The sequence below is a fragment of the Chenopodium album genome, chromosome 27, assembly GCF_948465745.1.
Source record: "Chenopodium album chromosome 27, dcCheAlbu1.1, whole genome shotgun sequence".
Taxonomy (NCBI): domain Eukaryota; kingdom Viridiplantae; phylum Streptophyta; class Magnoliopsida; order Caryophyllales; family Amaranthaceae; genus Chenopodium; species Chenopodium album.
Window position 1 is genome coordinate 31,312,445 of NC_137860.1, and position 23,292 is coordinate 31,335,736.

Consider the following 23,292-nt stretch of genomic DNA (forward strand, 5'->3'; position numbering starts at 1 on the left):
GTCAGGTTGTGCATGAGCTTTGTTTAAAACTTATGAAATATAGACAGACATATTTTTCTCTAAAGTCATTTTAAGCACAACCCAATTTAGTACAAGACATGGTGTATAACACATGAACTTATATGACATGCTTTGTGCACAACTTGCCACACTACTCCATATTCAATGACATGTGAGTCCGGTTGTACATGAGCTTTGTTTAAAACCTACAAGAGATAGACATGATATAATTTTCTCTTAAGTCATTCTAAACACAACCCAATTTAGTACAAGAAATGTTGTATAACAAGTGAACTTATATGACATGCTTTGTGCATAGCTTACCACAAATACTCCATATTCAATATCTCTTCTATTATAATGTTTTTTTTTTCTTTAGAAATAATCTTTGAAGAATGGACAACGAGTGTGAGAAGTAGGTAGGAACCTTCCTCACGAGTGAAAATCCTAATGCAATGCAAGTATCACCGTATTAGAGATTTAGAGTAGCATAGTGAGGTTTTTTTTTTAATTTTTATTTTTTTAATGTAAGAGCGGTCCAAACTGCAATATCAATGTGATAACTTAGAATATTAACCAAACAATGGTTTTGAAAAATAATTATGAAACCAATTTTAACCATGGACTACAATATAATGTTGTTTATGGTTTAGATTGCAAACCACATTAGACCACTTATGTTGGACATTGTATATTAATTAAGCAAATTTAAAAATAAAATTAAGGTTATAAAGTTACACATTAGTCCACTCCAAATTATAAGTGTTGTCAAAAAAGAGAGAACCGTTTAAATAAAATATTTGCACAATTTTTTTAAAAGTATGGTTAAAGGCTAATGCACATTGCAAGTGTAATTTGGTTTGAGAAATTTTCATACCATAATCTTTGCAACACCAAATTAGACTATTTTATATTTTGTGCTTAATTAGTTATAACAAAAGTGTGGAAACTACTTTCTACTTTTTATACTTGCATTCCATATAAAAAATTTAGAAACTATAATGAACAAGCATTCTATTAGTGATTTATTGTTTTTTGTTGGTATTAAAAGATTCCACATGTACAATAATGTAGACAAGATTCGATCTCATATTTTGAGTACCACCCCAACAATTTAATGCTGACTCAATTAGATATACTTATCGAGTAGTCAAATTACTTGCTAATTACACCTAGGATTATTTATTTATTTATTTTAACCCAACTTATTGAAATTTTTTTGATTTTTTTTCCACACTTTTGCAAACCTAAATATCATAACAGGAAAAAAAAAAGGGACTTTCATGTAATATGCCAACAAACCAAAACCCTTGTTAACCCCAGAAATGCTCTTCAATGGAGGAAGAAGCTAACTACTAAGAGAGAAGGAGAGAGAAATTTAGGGTTTAATCAATCACTATGTTTGCCACCAGAAATCTTCAAAGACAATCTCTCAAAACCCTAACTTCTCTTCTCAACAACAACCCCTTTATTCTAAGAAATTCAATTTTCTCTTCAAACGCTGAAATTCAGCAAAATGGTTCATCAATCTTCAATCCATCTTGTTCAAATTCATCAAATTTGGATGTGGGGTTCAATGGTTTTCGACGATGGATGTCGACGGCGAAAGGGCGGAGTATGAGGAGCAAAGTTGAGCGAAGAATGCAGAGAGAAGCTGGTAAAACTCAAAGGCAGATTCGTCAAGCTAAGAAGATTAAGCTTAAGCTTATGACTGAGGAAGAACGCCTTATTTATAATCTTCGAAGGGTATTTTTCTTTTCCCAATTTTTGATTTTCTGATAAATTATTATTATTATACAATTATTCTGATATAGTCTTTAAGCTCTTGAGTCTTTTAACTCCTCGTAATTAAGGATATGACATGATTTGGCTCGAGGACTATTTGTAGCAGTTGAAACAGTAGATAGGATTCTAGGAAATGTCGCGTCTTGAAATAGTATATGTGACTATTAATCCCGGGTTGTTTACTTGAGTTTGTGTAAAATTAGTTGTAGTGATTGTCATTGCCATTTTGACATTGTTGATTTTGTTAATAGTATGATTTTGAATGCTAGTTATGGGTTGGTTGGTTTTTCTTGTTGAAGGGAGAGAAAAGTTGCTAGTATGTTTTATGGATTTGGGAATGTGGGATCAATTAGGATTGCAGGGAAAGGTGTTTTCGTGAGGCGTTTGTCGTAGGCAGTTTAGCAGGCAGTAGGGTAATTGGAGAGTGGAATGAGGTTATTCGGTTACATTGAGTTTATCTGTCTAATTATGAAATGTAATGGTATAATTGTAAGTTTTAACAATAATGATTAATGAAGATATTGGAGTAAAAGATGGAATAGTTCTAGTTTGTCCCTCAGAGATTTGCCGAGAGTTGAGTTTCTTTTTTGTCATAAGCCCATGGAAATCTTCAGCTGATTTTAAAAACTAATGACATTAAACTGGTTTGTCCTGTTTTCACTTGAATTAAATACTGAATTTCACTTAGGTGAGGTAGCTGAAGCTTATACAAAAAGCCAAGGGTTATGATGATATTTTCAGGCTATAATGCTAAATGCTTTACCATGCTCTCCCAAACTGTTGGCCTGTTGGGTATCACCATATGGTTTGGTGAATCCTTGTTTGGAGCTCTCCTATTTTCCTCTGTCAGAAATTCACTTAAAACATGTTATGTTACCAGATTGTTTTCTGAAGTAGCTGGTTATGTAGAATAATTGCTTGCATCTCCTGAAACTAGCTGGTTATGTTACCAGATTGTTTTCTGAATTAGCTGGTTATGTAGAATAATTGCTTGCATCTCCTGAAACTAGTGGTTTCTGACTACTGGTTTTGGTTATGATGATCTGTTGTTTCTCTGGATCATGTTTGTTGCGATGTCATTGCAGCTAACACTTGCTTTGTTCTCTTTACCATAAAAGGATTATGCTCAGATTAAGCTTATACTATAAGTTCAAATAAGTGCTACTCCAAGTTTATAATCTCAGATATTTAAGGTGTAATGAGTTCAAATAAGCTCCATTACATTCAGATTTAGCATATTTTAGGTGAAAAGATCAAAGCCCTGTACAATTCATAAATCATTGGTGTTTTCTGAAATTCCTTTTTATTCAGCCCTGAGCACCCTCCCCCCCTCCCAACACACACACAAAATTAAATTTCATTATTTGATTATTTTTGCCCTCAATATTTAATATTATCATTATCTTTAAATGCTGCAGGCCAAGAAGAAAGTTGCATTGCTTCTGCAAAAGCTCAAGAAGTATGAGCTGCCTGAGTTGCCTCCACCTAGGCATGACCCAGAGCTGCTGACAGCTGAGCAGCTCCAGGCTTTTAAGAAGATTGGCTTTAGAAATAAAAACTATTGCGAGGTTGGTGTTCGTGGAGTTTTTGGTGGAGTTGTCCAGAATATGCATCTTCACTGGAAGTTCCATGAGACTGTGCAAGTTTGTTGTGATAACTTCCCTAAGGAAAGGATCAAGGAGATGGCAACAATTCTTGCAAGGCTAAGTGGTGGTATTGTGGTAAATGTACACAATGTAAAAACTATTATTATGTTTCGGGGTAGGAACTACAGGCAGCCAAAAAATTTGATACCTGTCAATACCCTTACGAAGAGGAAGGTATGTGAATCTAGTTTTGTTGTTGTTTTACAAGGTCTGCATGATTAGTTGCCTATGGCAGGTCATTTTAGTAAATTTGTGTCTTGATTGATATGTATGTTACTGGTTAGTGGCATCTACTTCCTTCCCTGCTTTCTCTCTGGGTATGCTTTCCCTGAGTTACCTGAGTTGATGATGAAAGTCTCAAGTAGGATGGTCTTTATATTAGTGGCCTTGAAAGTTGAAGCCACATTCACCCCTTTAGTTGTTTGTTATGGAATTTATTAAATGATTATCAAAATAGCTATCAGTCTATGTCTATTAATACCAGACTACATTAATGTGGGGCTTCTATCCTGAACTTTTTCATGTGCTCAGTATGTCCAATGAGGACAGTCATTTCTTGCATACTGGGTTTGTTTGGGGCATAGCTGCAATTGCGTTGATGGAGTTTCTTTTGTAAATTTGAGTGCAATGATATAATTTCCATTGTTTTAGGCCATGTTCTCTTCAGGCGTTCTAATTCAAATTTTTTAGGCCCGGCCTGGTTTAATTGTTTTTGGCCTTGTCTAATTTATATCTTCTGATTTGACTAAGCTTTGATCGTATTTGCACGCTAATGTATAGGAAATATCATTATTGAGCAGGTCTTTTTAGATATGTCTTAATGTTTATATTCCAAATACAATATTTTTCATAATACTCAATAATACAGAATTATAGAATTTTGCAATAAGCTAATCATAAAAAAGAAGATCCAGTCTGCATATCATATGATTTTAAAAAAATAAGATATAAGTTCCCAAAATAAGGTGAAGAGAACACTGCCGTTGCCTGTTTTTACAGTTGTCTTGTACTGGTATTTAATGCTAATGGTCTACATTTGGTTTGGAAACGCAGGCTCTTTTCAAGGCAAGATTTGAGCAAGCACTTGAATCTCAGAAACTCAATATAAAGAAGATTGAGCAGCAGCTTCGCAAAAAGGGAATAAGCCCGGATGATCCTGTTGCCATGGCGAGTATTCAGAGGGTAGCATCAACATTCTTTAACGCAATTGACAAGAAGGAAGGGAGCCCCTATGTCTTCCGTGAGGCTGAAGAATCTGTGAAGCGGCCTCTAAAAAGCTCAGAACACTCAGATCATGCTGAGGATAGTGATCAAGAAGAGCTTGACAAATTTATAGCAGAGATAGAGGATGCTGTTGATAAGGAATGGGCTGAGGAGGAGGCTGCAGAACAGGAAGAGTACGGAAAGATAAGGTACCGGAACAAGGAAGAGTATGGTGGAAGATTCAACAAACCAGAGCGTTTTGTAGATAATTTCTCCGATGATGGAAATAGAAGTCGAAATAGAGGTATGATGGATACGCATCGAAGGCAAAGAATAGAAGACAGTGAAGATGAAGATAGTATTTCTGCACCTATTGAAGAAGATAGCGCAAGCGAAGATGAAAGGCAGGCTTATGATTCTGATGATGATAAACTTAAACGCCGACCATCCAGAGTTGAAAGATGGAATCCAGAAAGATCAAGAGGATCACATGGAAACCAAGGCTTCAAGCAGACCAATAATAGAATTACAGGAAAGATGTCTGAAGAGGAATCTGATTCAGAAAATATGTTTGAGGACCTAGATGATGTAATGCGTGAATCTGATAGTGAAGGGGGGCATACACCAAGACTACCAAGGACTCCAAGAAATGAATACCGTAGTGGCCATAGCTCAGATAGGAGAGAGAGGAGCAGTAGAATAGATGGTGCAGGTTATCCTGAAATTGATAGTGATGATTCTGATGAAGGTGACAGAAATTCCAGGTTTAGAGATAGAACCAGAAATCAGGACAAAAGAGGCAGGGCTGATACTATGGGCAGAAAATGGGGGAGTGATGGTTCTGATATTGATGAAGATTTTATTGAATCTGAAATTGCCATGTATGGATCAGGTGATAATGATGATGATGATGATGCTCTTGAATCCAGCCCTCTGAGAGGAGCCGATGAGGACTACAGTGGCTTGGGTGGGCTGCCACATCATCATGCCAAGGTGGAGGATAACAGAACCCCTAGGAGAAATCAAGTGTCTCGAAAACAGAACGATGATGAACTATGGGATAGTGATTGAGCCCGGCAAATGTGATCCATCAGTGATATCATCAATTACTGTAGTCCTGGAGTAATATTGCATTACAATTCGAGAAAGGATACAACTTTCAGGATGACTCGACTGTCTCGTGCACTGAAGATGGAAGTACTGCATGTGAAATATCACATTGCCTGTATAAGGCTTTGACATAATCATGAAGTACAATATACAGCACCTCTTCCAGAATCCATACAATAATACGGGCTACTGTACTTGGGTAAGTACAATTTATAACTATGATATTCATACGAGCTCATGACTTGTGTATTCTGCTCATGTTAGGGGTGTTAGTGGTTAGGTATCTTTTTGAAGGTAAACTCATGCATCAGTGAAGTGTAAGTGTGTAGAAATTCACAATGTAGCTTGCCTTTTGTGTTGGTTTGAAGGAATTTTCCATGTAGCTTAATTTATAGAAATAATGATGTTGCATTTGCCACAATTTGTATTTGTACATTATCCTGGATGCTGTTACTGAACTTGAAAACTTCTTGGGTTTCGATAACATTTGTTAATTCAATAACATTTGTTAAGCTCTCTTTTTTGTTTTTCCTCATTTGTTTATACTATATGAATGTGATATCTATTTCGCATTTTCATTGTTGTGACACAGCTGAATACAAGTAGTTTTTTCTATGTGATTTGGCTGTATGAAATAGGAACAGGATCCTCTTCTATTATCGATTGGTCCAGTTATTATGTGTACATGTATATGGTCAATATGGAGGCTTTGATTCGAAGGAGATGAAATGCACTTCCTAGTAAAGTAGATCAACGTTATAACTATTTTGCTTTGGTTTTATTGACATGAAAGTGGAATACAATACACTACTCCCTCCGTCCACATTTACTCACATTAATAGTGTAATATAAACAAGTAACCAACTAATTCAAACACAAGGCAATCTCAGAGGAAGGTAGCTTAACCAACGTGAGGAATTATCACAACATTTCCTGCATTATCAGTCCAGATCCAAACTCGACTGCAAACATAGTCATGAGTTACAATAGCCGTTTGCTTCTTGATGATCGCCCTTACAAAAGGATTCTGTGTCTCAATTATCCTTTTCGCGACTTGAGCATTTTTCCCTAGTAATTCTGGCCAGGCATTCTTTCCTGCATCATTATAAGAACCTTCATTAAATCACTAGATTTAGTTTAACCCCGTAAAAATCAAAATCAAAATCAAAATTAAAACCAAAATTGTAGACCCAAAAAATAAAAGTAATAATCACCTCTACAATAAATCTCCATCTGAACTTTTTAAGAAAACAAGGCTGCAGTTGCTTAAACTCTTGAATTTTTTTTTTTTTTTATAAATTTTAGAGCTAATTATGTGTATGTTGTAAGAAAATGGTACAATAATGCTTATTTTATAGAGGAAAATTGTGCATGAGCTAATTGTTTGTAATAGTAACACTTGTTTAGTGAGTGGAAAAGTGTCTAGACTTCCAGAATTCAGTTTGTTCATGACATACAGCGTTATCAGGCATTTACTAACCTTTAGACACGGAATTGTTGCCGGTTAAATTGAGGATCTTTGCGTCATTAGCTGTTGTCTTGTACTCTTGTCGAGATCGAGGCTATGTCCAACTTACCATATTTGACACATTTTCTTTTTGGGTAAGCTATATACCTTACATTACTAGTGTACCCTACTTGTTTTATCATTCTTTTCCCTCTCCTTAATATGTGTGCGTGAATGTGTCATTTAAATAAAAACGGTCAAACAGAGGAAGTATTATTTTCCATATAAAATTTTAATTTAAATAAAATGAAAAAGGGAAAAGTCTTCATCCACGAGGAGAGAGGCTATGGAGTATACTTTTCTACTGGAGTTACATTACTCTTCAAGTCTTCATCCACGAGGAGCGTTGTTAAACTGGAGCAGCAAATTGTGTGGTTGATTTATACACAAAAAGTTATCTGGATTTCTATTGATGATAGTATAGTCGGAGGGCAGGCTGGCAGCAAAGGATTTTTAAGATTTTCAAACATCTTGTTACTTTAATCACGAGAGACGATGAATTCTCCGTCGGAGTGCAATTACTACTTCAGTCATGAAAAACGGTGAGTTATCTCCTAGGTAACAATTTGGGCCCCAAAACCTCAAAATTTTCTTAAAAAGCGTGGATTATAGCCTTCACTTTTGTAATTTTTTGACCTTCTTTCACCTGAAACTAAATTTCCAAGATGTTTACCATAGTCCCTAATACCCTTCGAGAGTACAATTGGGTCGGTGGAACCATCCAATATACCCTTAAACGGTCATTTTACCTGTTCACAACTTGCAGTGATTTCGTAAACTCAAGCCTACCACGGATGTTTATGACAACATATAATGATCAAGTATGGTTTCAAACGTCATTATATGACCCCAAGATGTATCCCTTAGGGTTTCAAGGCCTTTCTCCATCGTGCCTCGAAACCTCAAAATTTTCTCAAAAAGCATTGATTATAGCCTTCAACTTTGAATTTTTTTGAACTTTTTTTGCCCGTAAATAAGAATTGCCGAGATGTTAATCATGGTCCCCAATACTCTCAGGGAGTACAATTGGGTCGGTGGAACCATCCAATATGCCCTAAAAAGGTCATTTTACCCGTTCACAACTTGAAGTGATTTCGTAAACTCAAGCCTACCACAGACGTTTATGATAATATATAATGATCATATATGGTTTCAAACGGAATTATATAACCCCGAAATGTATCCCTTAGTATCTCAAGGCTTTTCGCCACCAGGCCCCGAAACCTCAAAATTCCTCAAAAGCGTTGATTATAGCCTTTAATTTTGTAATTTTTTGAACTATTTTCGCCCGTAAATAAAAATTGTCGAGATGTTAACCGTGGACCCTAATACCCTCCAGGGGTACAATTGATGCAATATGCCCTTAAAAGGTCATTTTACCCGTTCACAACTTGCTGAGATTTCGTAAACATAAGCCTACCACGGACGTTTATGACAATATATAATGATCATATATGGTTTCAAACCTCATTATATGACCCCGAGATGTATCCCTTTGGGTTTCAAGGCTTTTCTCCACCGTGCCCTGAAATCTCAAAATTTCCTTAAAAAGCGTGGATTATAGTATTCAGTTTTGAAATTTTTTGAACTTTTTTTCGCCCGTCAATAAAAATTGCCGAGATATTAACCATGGTCTCTAATACCCTCCAAGAGTCCAATTGGGTCGATGGAACCATCCAATATGCCCTTAAACGGTTATTTTACCCGTTCACAATTTGCAGTGATTTTGTAAACTTAATCCTACCACGAACGTTTATGACAACATTTAATGATCATATATGGTTTCAAACGGCTTTATATTACCCTGAGATGTATCCTCACTACTAGAAAAAGGCTCATTTCCGACGGAATTTTTCCGTTGAAAACACCTTGAAATCCGTCGGAAAAGGTGTTTCCGACGGAATTCCGTCGGAAACAGTTGTCGGAAATGCCTTCGTAGGAAATACCACCATTTCCGACGAAAATTCCGTCGGAAACACTTTTCCGACGGAAATTCCGACGGAATTTTCCGTCGAAAGACAATTTCTCGTATCTGCGAAGTCCGTCGGAAATTTCCGACGGAATAGGAAATTCCGTCGGAAATTTCCGACGGAAAATCCGTCGGAAACTTTTTTTATTAAATTAAAAAAAATACGCCGTGCCACCTCCGGCACGGCGTATCACCACCTCCAACCACCAACCCCTAACTCGTATCACCACCCACAACCACCCACCACTCACAACCACCAGATCTACCACCAAACCCGAAAAAATTAACAAAAAACAAAAAAAAAAAAAATTAAAATGAAAACCCAAAAAATTCTTTGAAAACTGAACAAAAAAAAAAAAGAAAAATAATAAACAAAAAATGAAGACAGATCTACCACCACCACCCACCTAAAACCACCGTCGAAACCCACCTAAACCACCGCCGAAACCCACCTAAAACTACCGCCGAAACCCGAAAAAATTAACAAAAAAATGAAGAAAAAAAATTAAAATCCCAACACCCTAAACCCGAACTTCATCACCCAAACCCTAACCCAAACCCATACCCAGATCCAAGCACCTAAAACACCCAAACCCTAACCGACAAATCCACCACCACCGACAAATCCACCACCACCGCCACCGACAAATCCACCACCACCGACAAATCCACCACCGACAAATCCACCACCACCGCCACCGACAAATCCACCACCACCGCAATTCAACCACGATTCACTATAAAATTAAAAAAAAAATCTCAAAAAACAAAAATAAGTAAGGAAAAAGGTACATACCTTGAATTTCACCCAAAAAACCCCCAAAATTGGCTCGAATTTGGGTTTTAAAGGTCAAATTCGAACCTGAAAACTCTAGATCTAAAGTTTTCAGGGTCGAATTTGACATGAAAAACCATTTATTTCTAAAAATTGGCGAGAAATTCACCCAAAAAACCCCCAAATTAGTCATCCGAACAGCATGTTTAATTTCTTCTCGGCGGCGGCGATTACTCGGGGACGAAGAAAAGGAAAGAAATGAAAGGAAAGAGAAGGAGAAGAAGAGAAGGAGGAGAAGAGAAGAAAGGACGAAAGGAAAGAGAAGGAGAAGAAGAGAAGGAGGAGAAGAGAAGAAAGGACGAAAGGAAAGAGAAGGAGAAGAAGAGAAGGAGGAGAAGAGAAGAGAAGGACGAAAGGAAAGAGAAGAGAGGACGAAGAAGAGGAAACAGAATTAGGAGCAGAGAAGATGAGAGAGAAACAAAGAAGGGGGAAATAAGATAGAAAGGGAGGCGGAAATGAGGAGGAGGGGGAAATGAGGGTATGGGGTGCATTTTAGGGTTAGTTTTAAATTTTTTTAAAATTATTTTACGACGGAAATTTCCGTCGGAAATTTCCGACGGACTACAAATCCGTCGGAAATAGTAATTTACGACGGAAATTTCCGTCGGAATGAACCTTTATTCCGACGGAATTTTAATCCGTCGGAAATTTCCGACGGATTTCCGACGGAAATGTTTAATTCGTCGGAAATATACGACGGAACATAAATCCGTCGGAAATTTTGTTTTTTCCGACGGAATTTCGAGTCCGTCGTAACCAATCCGTCGGAATTAGCCTGTTTTCTAGTAGTGCCTTTAGGGTCTCAAGGATTTTCGCCACTGGGCCAAAAACCTCAAATTTTTCTCAAAAAGCGTGGATTAAGCCTTCAATTTTGTAAATTTTAACCTTTTTTCGCCCAAAAATAAAAATTGTCGAGATGTTAACCATGGTCCTTAATACTCTCCAAGAATCAAATTGGGTCGGTGGAATCATCCAATATGCCCATAAACGGTTATTTTACCCGTTCACAACTTGTAGTGATTTCATAAACTCAACCTTACCACGGACGTTTATGACAACATATAATGATCATGTATGGTTTCATACGACATTATATGACCCCGAGATAAATCCCTTAGGGTTTCAAGGCTTTTCGCCACCGGGCCCTGAAACCTCAAAATTTCCTAAAAAAGCGTGGATTATAGCCTTCAATATTGTAATTTTTTGACCTTTTTTCACCCGGAAATAAAAATTTATAAGATGTTTACAATGGTCCCTTATACCCTCTAAGAGTCCAATTGGGTCGATGGAACCAACCAATATGCCCTTAAATGGTCATTTTATGCGTTCGCAACTTCCATTGATTTTGTAAACTCAAGCCTACCACGAACTTTTATAATAACATATAATGATCATATATGGTTAAACGACATTATATGACCTCAAGATGTAGCCCTTAGGGTTTAAGGCTTTTCGCCACAGGTCCCTAAACCTTAAAAGTTTTCTTAAAAAGCGTTGATGCCTTTAATTTTGTAATTTTTTGACCTTTTTTGCCCGGAAATATATTTCCAAGATGTTTACTATGGTCTCTGATATCCTCCGGGAGTCCAATTCGGTAGGTGAAACCATCCAATATGCCCTTAACGGTCATTTTACCTGTTCACAACTTGTAGTGATTTCGTAATCTCAAGTCTACCACGGATGTTTATGACACCATATAATGATCATATATGATTTTAATCGGCATTATATGACACCGAGATATATCCCCTAGGGTCTCAACACTTTTCGCCACCGGGCCCTAGACCTAAAATTTTCCTCAAAAAGCGTGGTTTATAGCCCTTCGATTTTGTAATTTTTTGATCTATTTTCGCCCGAAAATAAAAATTGCCGAGAATGTTTTCCATGGTCCCTAAAACCCTCCGGAAGTCCAATTGGGTCGGTGGAACTATTCAATACGTCTTGAAACGGTCATTTTACCCGTTTGCAACTAGCACTTATTTCGTAAACTCAAGTCTACCACGGACGTTTATGACTACATATAATGATCATATATATATGGTTTCATATGGCATTAAATTGCCCGAGATGTATCCCTTATGGTCTCAAATGAAATGTCGTGAATATATATATATATATATATATATATATATATATATATATATATATATATATATATATATATATATATATATATATATATAGTGGTAAGGAAACATAATAGAGAGGTATGTATACAAAGTATTAGATATTCCGATCTAATTGTTGATTAATTATGCAAACCATGGCCTAAGTTAACTCCAAATTTAAGATGGAATATTTTATTTAGTGGAATCATTAACATATAGTTTTGTACGTACTTGAATAGAAAAATAAGAAATCATGGACTCATGTTTCATGTATGGATCTATTATCACTTGTTAAACGTAAAAGAAGATCCCTAAAAAATGATGATGGTTGTGAATTGTGTGATATCTAGTCATTTGATTATGGATATTTTTACCAAATATTTGTTGGCGTTCATCTAAAATTGTAGACACATAACTTGATTATTGCTTACATGTTAATAGCCATATACTCACATTAGTGTACCACAAGTTATTAGTTTACCCTTGTCGTAGCACCACATCAACGCACGTGTATTACTGGAGTATTAACGAAAACGATCAATCAAATACTCATTATATAATAATAATAATAATATTGCTACTATAGTTTTATTTATTGATGAAGGTAGCATTACATAATATTTCAATCAAGTAGATAATGAACTTAATCAGCCAACTTTAGGTACAAGGGCAATAATTCCATCATCATTCACCCAAACAATAACCCTATCACAACGATAGTCATGGATATAAGGACTTTTAATATTAAGAATCACAACGGTAGTCACAAGTATGTTCTCACGCTCTACCACTTCTTTAGCTTCTTCACCTCTTTTTCCCAGCAATTTAGGCCAGGCTAGTGGATCACCTGCATCAATATATATATATAAACATATCGTTAGTTAGTCGTTTTAAATTGACTAGTCCCTCCCTCCGCTTCTTTTTGTTCTTCGTATTTAGAATTATTTTGCCAAAACAAAAAGAAGCAGAGGGAGCATTTCGGCATAAATGAAAAATGAAACAACATAAAAAGATCACATAAGAATTGAAGAGAAATAAGCAATGAGGTAATTACCCGGACACTTTTTTGCTGACATTTTTGTTTTTTTTTTTGAGAAAATTAAAGTTGAGAATGTAAATTTGTGTTTTTTGTTCATAGAAGATTAAAAGAGGGGGTATTTATAGAAGCATTTTGGATGAAATTATGCCTAAGATAATATAAAAAAAAAAAAAAAGATTTTTTGGTTAATTATTACTAATTTTGTAGGAGATAAGCTCATAAATATGAACTTTTAATTACAAAGGATTTATTCCTTAATCTGTATATCTTTTTTGTAAATGCGGTTGATTTGATGCGGAGTATATATTTTTGTATTGCTCTTGTTTAAATTCCCCTAATTTCTTACTTTGGGGCTTTGGATACATTATTGCTCATACAAGTAATTGTATTATCTCTTTTATGAGCACATCTTTGGGGCTAATAAAAGAGATTAATTGTATTATTTCTTTTATGAGCACATAATGTATATAAAATAGATTAAGATACATAAAAGAGATAATAAAAGAGATAATGTATTTCACATAATGTATACATTATGTATTTCACATTAATTGTATTATCTCTTTTATGAGCACATAATGTATGTATATAAGAGAGATTAAGATTGCTTTTGTCAAAAAAAAAAAAAAAAAAAAAAAAAAGAGAGATTAAGATACCATGTATATAAAATTAAATACTCATATATATGAGCAATGTATTTTAATCTTAATATAGGGTACCTAAATAGAATTATACATTGTTCATACAATAAATTGTATTATCTTTATATACAAGGTATCTTAATCTCTTTTATTTAGGTGCCCTACATAATTAGTATAGCTATAGTGGGTAATGATAATAATATTATAATTTATTCAGTAACATTTGCTCTAAGACTTAAATTTGTTAGCTTTCATTCTTGAAATGTTATGGATGTATGTCATTACAATTTTTAGTGAGACAAGATAATGTCAGATCCAAATGGATGAAATAGAAGTGGTTGTTGACTAAGTAAGGTTTTATTTTTGAAACAGTCCAAAAAAAATTAGTGAAATTTGGTAGATTAATGAAAAAAAATGATAATAAGGTTCAGTTGATTAAAAAGTGAATAAACAAAAAGAGTCATTTTGCAGTTTTTAGCCACTCCTAAACCCCAACTCTCAGTCTCTCAATTCTCATTAAAAAAAATTACTTTCAAATAACTCCCATAACTCCAAATAAGTAATTTATGAAAAAAAAAATTTATCATAACTTCCTTTTAAAAAAATCTATAACTTTAACTTATACTAACTTTTTTTTTTTTTTTCACATGCATTAGCATGGATACATCCGGCCCATGCATTAGCATGGATATATCCGACCCATGCATTAGAATGGATACATTCTAGCTGAGGAAATTTCCCGCTAGAATAACATAGTGAGGAAATTTGGTCATTCAAAGTGTAAAGAAGTAAAAAAAACGTGAAATTAAATTAAAAAATTAAAAATAAAATAAAATAAAAAGTAAGGTTTAGGAATTGAAACTATAATTTTGATACTACAATTTTTTGCCAAAAATAAAAATGATAAATTAGTACTTCCTTTAATCCTTCAATTGATTCATTCCTCTTATTTCACAATATTTTTATTTTTATTTTTATTTTTTTTGATGCAAAAGAGAGGCTAGGCCTCGGGAAAAAAACAAAGAAAAACTAGGGAGGAATAAATCGTGGCAGGGCCACTCCTACTACATCATTATGTAAAATACGACCTAAGGGCAAAGGGGGGACTTGAATTAACTCTATCTTGTTGTTCTGAAAAACTCCTTGATTAGCTAGCCAATCAGCCGCGCAATATGCTTTTCTATATATGTGTTTGTTCTCAGTCTGCCATGACGCTTCTGCTAGCATCTCCTTGCATCGGTTAATGTCATGAATGCACTCTCCAGTCTCCACCATACTCTTCATTCAGCTTCTGATAGGATCCTTGCTAAGGCTTGGTTGTCAACTTGCACTTGCAATCTGGTCTTATTTCACAATAGATGTGAAACGCTTTCTTTTGGTCTTATTTCACAATATTAAGAGTTATGTTGCATGACTTGCAATTTTTATCTTACATGTTAACAAAATTAAACGAGGCAATCCAGCTTTCAGTTATGAGACAGATAAGTTTTCAAAAAAAAAAAAAAAGCTGATTTGCGTGAGTCAAAACTCTGCTAAATGCTTGGAGTCTTGATAAACGATGCAAATGGTACAATTAGGGTATGTCCTCATTTACTGAACTCAGCTGAACTGAACTGAACTGAACTGAATTGAATATTTTATAAGAGAAGGAAATTAAGAGATGAACTGAATAGAACTGAACTGAACAGAACAGAACAGTACAGAATTGAACTAAATTTCAATGTATGAGAATAGGCCCTTAATCGGTTTTCATAGGCAGCAAATACTTCATAATTTATAACAAAAATCTAATAGGGGAGGTGCGGGTTAAGTAAAATCTCCAAACATCTGTAAAACTGAATGTTCAAACGTCGTTGTACCTATTATCAGTGGTACATCTTGAAACATTTTTTATCGGGGGCCAAAATTTTTTAACATCTTCTGTTATCCATCATAGCATTTCACAAATATTAAAGATTTCGTACCAAATAATTACTAATCAGTTTGACTCATATTAAGGCTGGGATGAAACAAAGTTTTACACTGGCTGTCACTGGCCTACCAAGTAAACAAGGAAAATATTGACAGGCTAAAGTCGTATCACCTAATTAAAAGAATTACCTAAATCCTCTAACTAAAGTAGATAGGGAAGTAGGGTCGAATCCACAGGGAAACTGGTCTTTCTACTCCTAAATAATTAATATAGTCTAAATTATCAAGGTAACCAATTTGTTGTATTTAATATGAAACTATACTACAGGGATTAAGTTTAGGGAAAAAATCAAATATAAGAAAGCCTAGGGTCACAGGTTCACCAATAATTAAAACTCCGGGATAAAACATAACAATCAATCAATCAACATTGCACAAATAACATGATTAACAGGCTCTCGCAATTTATTAACCAACATAGATCTTACCATATTTGACACATTTTCTTTTTGGGTAAGCTATATAGTATATACCTTACATTACTAGTGTACCCTACTTGTTTTATCATTCTTTTCCCTCTCTTTAATATGTGTGCGTGAATGTGTCATTTAAATAAAAACGGTCAAACGGAGGAAGTATTATTTTCCATATAAAATTTTAATTTAAATAAAATGAAAACGGGAAAAGTCTTCATCCACGAGGAGAGAGGCTATGGAGTATACTTTTCTACCGGAGTTACATTACTCTTCAAGTCTTCATCCACGAGGAGCGTTGTTAAACAGGAGCAGCAAATTGTGTGGTTGATTTATACACAAAAAGTTATCTGGATTTCTATTGATGATAGTATAGTCGGAGGGCAGGCTGGCAGCAAAGGATTTTTAAGATTTTCAAACATCTTGTTACTTTAATCACGAGAGACGATGAATTTTCCGTCGGAGTGCAATTACTACTTCAGTCATGAAAAACGGTGAGTTATCTGCTAGGTAACAATTTGGGCCCCAAAACCTCAAAATTTTCTTAAAAAGCGTGGATTATAGCCTTCACTTTTGTAATTTTTTGACCTTCTTTCACCTGAAACTAAATATCCAAGATGTTTACCATAGTCCCTAATACCCTCCGAGAGTACAATTGGGTCGGTGGAACCATCCAATATACCCTTAAACGGTCATTTTACCTGTTCACAACTTGCAGTGATTTCGTAAACTCAAGCCTACCACAGACGTTTATGACAACATATAATGATCACATATGGTTTCAAACGTCATTATATGACCCCGAGATGTATCCCTTAGGATTTCAAGACTTTTCGCCACCATGCCCCGAAACCTCAAAATTTCCTCAAAAAGCGTGTATTATAGCCTTCAATTTTGTAACTTTTTGAAATTTTGTCGCCGGCAAATAAAAATTGCCGAGAAGTTAACCATGGTCTCTAATACCCTCCAAGAGTCCAATTGGGTCGATGGAACCATCAATATGCCCTTAAACGTTCATTTTACCCGTTCACAACTTGCAGTGATTTCGTAAACTCAAGCCTACTACGAACGTTTATGACAACATTTAATGATCATATATGGTTTCAAATGGAATTTTATAACTCCGAGATGAATCCCTTATTAGTGTCTCAAGGCTTTTCGCCACTAGGCCCCGAAACCTCAAAATTTCTCAAAAAGCGTGGATAGCCTTCAATTTTGTAATTTTTTGAACTTTTTTCGCCTGTAAATAAAATTCGCCGAGATGTTAACCATGGTCCCTAATACCCTCCAAGAGTACAATGCCCTTAAACGATCATTTTACCCATTCACAACTTGCAGTGATTTCGTAAACTCAAGCCTACCACGGATGTTTATGACAATATATTATGATCAAGTATGGTTTCAAACGTCATTATATGACCCTAATATGTATCCCTTAGGGTTTCAAGGCCTTTCTCCACCGTGCCCTGAAACCTCAAAATTTTCTCAAAAAGCATTGATTATAGCCTTCAACTTTGAATTTTTTTGAACTTTTTTTGCCCGTAAATAAGAATTGCCAAGATGTTAATCATGGTCCCCAATACTCTCAGGGAGTAAAATTGGGTCGGTGGAACCATCCAATATGCCTAAAAAGGTTATTTTACCCGTTCACAACTTGAAGTGATTTCGTAAACTCAAGCCTACCACAGACGTTTATGATAATGTATAATGATCATATATAGTTTCAAACGGAATTATATAACCCCGAAATGTATCCCTTAGTATCTCAAGGCTTTTCGCCACCAGGCCCCGAAACCTCAAAATTCCTCAAAAAGCGTTGATTATAGCCTTTAATTTTGTAATTTTTTTGAACTATTTTCGCCCGTAAATAAAAAATGCCGAGATGTTAACCATGGTCCCTAATACCCTCCAGGAGTACAATTGATGCAATATGCTCTTAAAAGGTCATTTTACCCGTTCACAACTTGCAGAGATTTCGTAAACACAAGCCTACCACGGACGTTTATGACAATATATAATGATCATATATGGTTTCAAACCTCATTATATGACCCCGAGATGTATCCCTTTCGGTTTCAAGGCTTTTCTCCACCGTGCCCTGAAATCTCAAAATTTCCTTAAAAAGCGTGGATTATAGTCTTCAATTTTGAAATTTTTTGAACTTTTTTTCGCCCGTAAATAAAAATTGTCGAGATGTTAATCATGGTCTCTAATACCCTCCAAGAGTCCAATTGGGTCGATGGAACCATCCAATATGCCCTTAAACGGTTATTTTACCCGTTCACAATTTGCAGTGATTTTGTAAACTTAATCCTACCACGAACGTTTATGACAACATTTAATGATCATATATGGTTTCAAACGGCTTTATATTACCCTGAGAAGTATCCTTTAGGGTCTCAAGGATTTTCGCCACTGGGCCCAAAAACCTCAAATTTTCCTCAAAAAGCGTGGATTAAGCCTTCAGTTTTGTAATTTTTTACCTTTTTTCGCCCGAAAATAAAAATTGTTGAGATGTTAACCATGGTCCCTAATACTCTCCAAGAATCAAATTGGGTCGGTGGAATCATCCAATATGCCCATAAACGGTTATTTTACCCGTTCACAACTTGTAGTGATTTCATAAACGAACTCAAGCTTACCACGGACGTTTATGACAACGTATAATGATCATGTATGGTTTCACACGACATTATATGACCCCGAGATGAATCTCTTAGGGTTTCAAGGCTGTTCGCCACCGGGCCCTGAAACCTCAAAATTTCCTAAAAAAGCGTGGATTATAGCCTTCAATATTGTAATTTTTTTGACCTTTATTCACCCGGAAATAAAAATTTCTGAGATGTTTACAATGGTCCCTTATACCCTCTAAGAGTCCAATTGGGTCGATGGAACCAACCAATATGCCCTTAAATGGTCATTTTATGCGTTCGCAACTTCCACTGATTTTGTAAACTCAAGCCTACCACGAACGTTTATGATAACATATAATGATCATATATGGTTAAACGACATTATATGACCCCGAGATGTAGCCCTTAGGGTTTAAGGCTTTTCGCCACAGGTCCCTAAACCTCAAAAGTTTTCTTAAAAAGCGCTGATGCCTTTAATTTTGTAATTTTTTGACCTTTTTTTTGCCCAAAAATAAAAATTACCAAGATGTTTACCATGGTCCCTGATACCCTTCGGGAGTCCAATTTGGTAGGTGAAACCATCCAATATGCCCTTAACGGTCATTTTAATTTACCTGTTCACAACTTGTAGTGATTTCGTAAACTCAATTCTACCACGGATGTTTATGACACCATATAATGATCATATATGATTTTAATCGGCATTATATGACACCGAGATGTATCCCCTAGGGTCTCAACACTTTTCGCCACCGGGCCCTAGACCTAAAATTTTCCTCAAAAAGCGTGGTTTATAGCCCTTCGATTTTGTAATTTTTTGATCTTTTTTCGCCCGAAAATAAAAATTGCCGAGAATGTTTTCCATGGTCCCTAAAACCCTCCGGAAGTCCAATTGGGTCGGTGGAACTATTCAATACGTCTTGAAACGGTCATTTTACCCGTTTGCAACTAGCACTTATTTCGTAAACTCAAGTCTACCACGGACGTTTATGACTACATATAATGATCATATATATATGGTTTCATATGGCATTAAATTGCCCGAGATGTATCCCTTATGGTCTCAAATGAAATGTCGTGAATATATATATATATATATATATATATATATATATATATATATATATATATATATATATTGGTAAGGAAACATAATAGAGAGGTATGGTATACAAAGTATTAGATATTCCGATCTAATTGTTGATTAATTATGCAAACCATGGCCTAAGTTAACTCCAAATTTAAGATGGAATATTTTATTTAGTGGAATCATTAACATATAGTTTTGTACGTACTTGAATAGAAAAATAAGAAATCATGGACTCATGTTTCATGTATGGATCTATTATCACTTGTTAAACGTAAAAGAAGATCCCTAAAAAATGATGATGGTTGTGAATTGTGTGATATCTAGTCATTTGATTATGGATATTTTTACCAAATATTTGTTGGCGTTCATCTAAAATTGTAGACACATAACTTGATTATTGCTTACATGTTAATAGCCATATACTCACATTAGTGTACCACAAGTTATTAGTTTACCCTTGTCGTAGCACCACATCAACGCACGTGTATTACTGGAGTATTAACGAAAACGATCAATCAAATACTCATTATATAATAATAATAATAATATTGCTACTATAGTTTTATTTATTGATGAAGGTAGCATTACATAATATTTCAATCAAGTAGATAATGAACTTAATCAGCCAACTTTAGGTACAAGGGCAATAATTCCATCATCATTCACCCAAACAATAACCCTATCACAACGATAGTCATGGATATAAGGACTTTTAATATTAAGAATCACAACGGTAGTCACAAGTATGTTCTCACGCTCTACCACTTCTTTAGCTTCTTCACCTCTTTTTCCCAGCAATTTAGGCCAGGCTAGTGGATCACCTGCATCAATATATATATATAAACATATCGTTAGTTAGTCGTTTTAAATTGACTAGTCCCTCCCTCCGCTTCTTTTTGTTCTTCGTATTTAGAATTATTTTGCCAAAACAAAAAGAAGCAGAGGGAGCATTTCGGCATAAATGAAAAATGAAACAACATAAAAAGATCACATAAGAATTGAAGAGAAATAAGCAATGAGGTAATTACCCGGACACTTTTTTGCTGACATTTTTTTTTTTTTTTTGAGAAAATTAAAGTTGAGAATGTAAATTTGTGTTTTTTGTTCATAGAAGATTAAAAGAGGGGGTATTTATAGAAGCATTTTGGATGAAATTATGCCTAAGATAATATAAAAAAAAAAAAATAGATTTTTTGGTTAATTATTACTAATTTTGTAGGAGATAAGCTCATAAATATGAACTTTTAATTACAAAGGATTTATTCCTTAATCTGTATATCTTTTTTGTAAATGCGGTTGATTTGATGCGGAGTATATATTTTTGTATTGCTCTTGTTTAAATTCCCCTAATTTCTTACTTTGGGGCTTTGGATACATTATTGCTCATACAAGTAATTGTATTATCTCTTTTATGAGCACATCTTTGGGGCTAATAAAAGAGATTAATTGTATTATTTCTTTTATGAGCACATAATGTATATAAAATAGATTAAGATACATAAAAGAGATAATAAAAGAGATAATGTATTTCACATAATGTATACATTATGTATTTCACATTAATTGTATTATCTCTTTTATGAGCACATAATGTATGTATATAAGAGAGATTAAGATTGCTTTTGTCAAAAAAAAAAAAGAAAAAAAAAAGAGAGATTAAGATACCATGTATATAAAATTAAATACTCATATATATGAGCAATGTATTTTAATCTTAATATAGGGTACCTAAATAGAATTATACATTGTTCATACAATAAATTGTATTATCTTTATATACAAGGTATCTTAATCTCTTTTATTTAGGTGCCCTACATAATTAGTATAGCTATAGTGGGTAATGATAATAATATTATAATTTATTCAGTAACATTTGCTCTAAGACTTAAATTTGTTAGCTTTCATTCTTGAAATGTTATGGATGTATGTCATTACAATTTTTAGTGAGACAAGATAATGTCAGATCCAAATGGATGAAATAGAAGTGGTTGTTGACTAAGTAAGGTTTTATTTTTGAAACAGTCCAAAAAAAATTAGTGAAATTTGGTAGATTAATGAAAAAAAATGATAATAAGGTTCAGTTGATTAAAAAGTGAATAAACAAAAAGAGTCATTTTGCAGTTTTTAGCCACTCCTAAACCCCAACTCTCAGTCTCTCAATTCTCATTAAAAAAAATTACTTTCAAATAACTCCCATAACTCCAAATAATTAATTTATGAAAAAAAAAATTTATCATAACTTCCTTTTAAAAAAATCTATAACTTTAACTTATACTAACTTTTTTTTTTTTTTTTTTCACATGCAATAGCATGGATACATCCGGCCCATGCATTAGCATGGATATATCCGACCCATGCATTAGAATGGATACATTCTAGCTGAGGAAATTTCCCGCTAGAATAACATAGTGAGGAAATTTGGTCATTCAAAGTGTAAAGAAGTAAAAAAAACGTGAAATTAAATTAAAAAATTAAAAATAAAATAAAATAAAAAGTAAGGTTTAGGAATTGAAACTATAATTTTGATACTACAATTTTTTGCCAAAAATAAAAATGATAAATTAGTACTTCCTTTAATCCTTCAATTGATTCATTCCTCTTATTTCACAATATTTTTATTTTTATTTTTATTTTTTTTGATGCAAAAGAGAGGCTAGGCCTCGGGAAAAAAACAAAGAAAAACTAGGGAGGAATAAATCGTGGCAGGGCCACTCCTACTACATCATTATGTAAAATACGACCTAAGGGCAAAGGGGGGACTTGAATTAACTCTATCTTGTTGTTCTGAAAAACTCCTTGATTAGCTAGCCAATCAGCCGCGCAATATGCTTTTCTATATATGTGTTTGTTCTCAGTCTGCCATGACGCTTCTGCTAGCATCTCCTTGCATCGGTTAATGTCATGAATGCACTCTCCAGTCTCCACCATACTCTTCATTCAGCTTCTGATAGGATCCTTGCTAAGGCTTGGTTGTCAACTTGCACTTGCAATCTGGTCTTATTTCACAATAGATGTGAAACGCTTTCTTTTGGTCTTATTTCACAATATTAAGAGTTATGTTGCATGACTTGCAATTTTTATCTTACATGTTAACAAAATTAAACGAGGCAATCCAGCTTTCAGTTATGAGACAGATAAGTTTTCAAAAAAAAAAAAAAAGCTGATTTGCGTGAGTCAAAACTCTGCTAAATGCTTGGAGTCTTGATAAACGATGCAAATGGTACAATTAGGGTATGTCCTCATTTACTGAACTCAGCTGAACTGAACTGAACTGAACTGAATTGAATATTTTATAAGAGAAGGAAATTAAGAGATGAACTGAATAGAACTGAACTGAACAGA

General features: G+C 34.5%; 1 protein-coding gene across 1 annotated transcript; it reads left to right on the forward strand.

Annotated features, from left to right (window-relative positions):
- Window positions 1-1,248: 1,248 nt before the first annotated feature.
- LOC145620648 (uncharacterized) lies at window positions 1,249-6,232 on the forward strand. Its single transcript, XM_081675353.1, has 3 exons — window positions 1,249-1,746; window positions 3,204-3,605; window positions 4,485-6,232. Exons 1-3 carry the CDS (start codon window positions 1,399-1,401, stop codon window positions 5,703-5,705), a joined length of 1,971 nt encoding a protein of 656 aa, XP_081531479.1. The 5' UTR covers window positions 1,249-1,398; the 3' UTR covers window positions 5,706-6,232.
- Window positions 6,233-23,292: the final 17,060 nt, after the last annotated feature.

Coding starts and splice junctions, on each gene's coding strand:
- LOC145620648 (XM_081675353.1), top strand. CDS start 1,399: ATGTTTGCCACCAGAAATCTTCAAAGACAATCTCTCAAAACCCTAACT. Junction 1,747..3,203: donor TTATTTATAATCTTCGAAGG/GTATTTTTCTTT, acceptor TAAATGCTGCAG/GCCAAGAAGAAAGTTGCATT. Junction 3,606..4,484: donor ATACCCTTACGAAGAGGAAG/GTATGTGAATCT, acceptor TTGGAAACGCAG/GCTCTTTTCAAGGCAAGATT.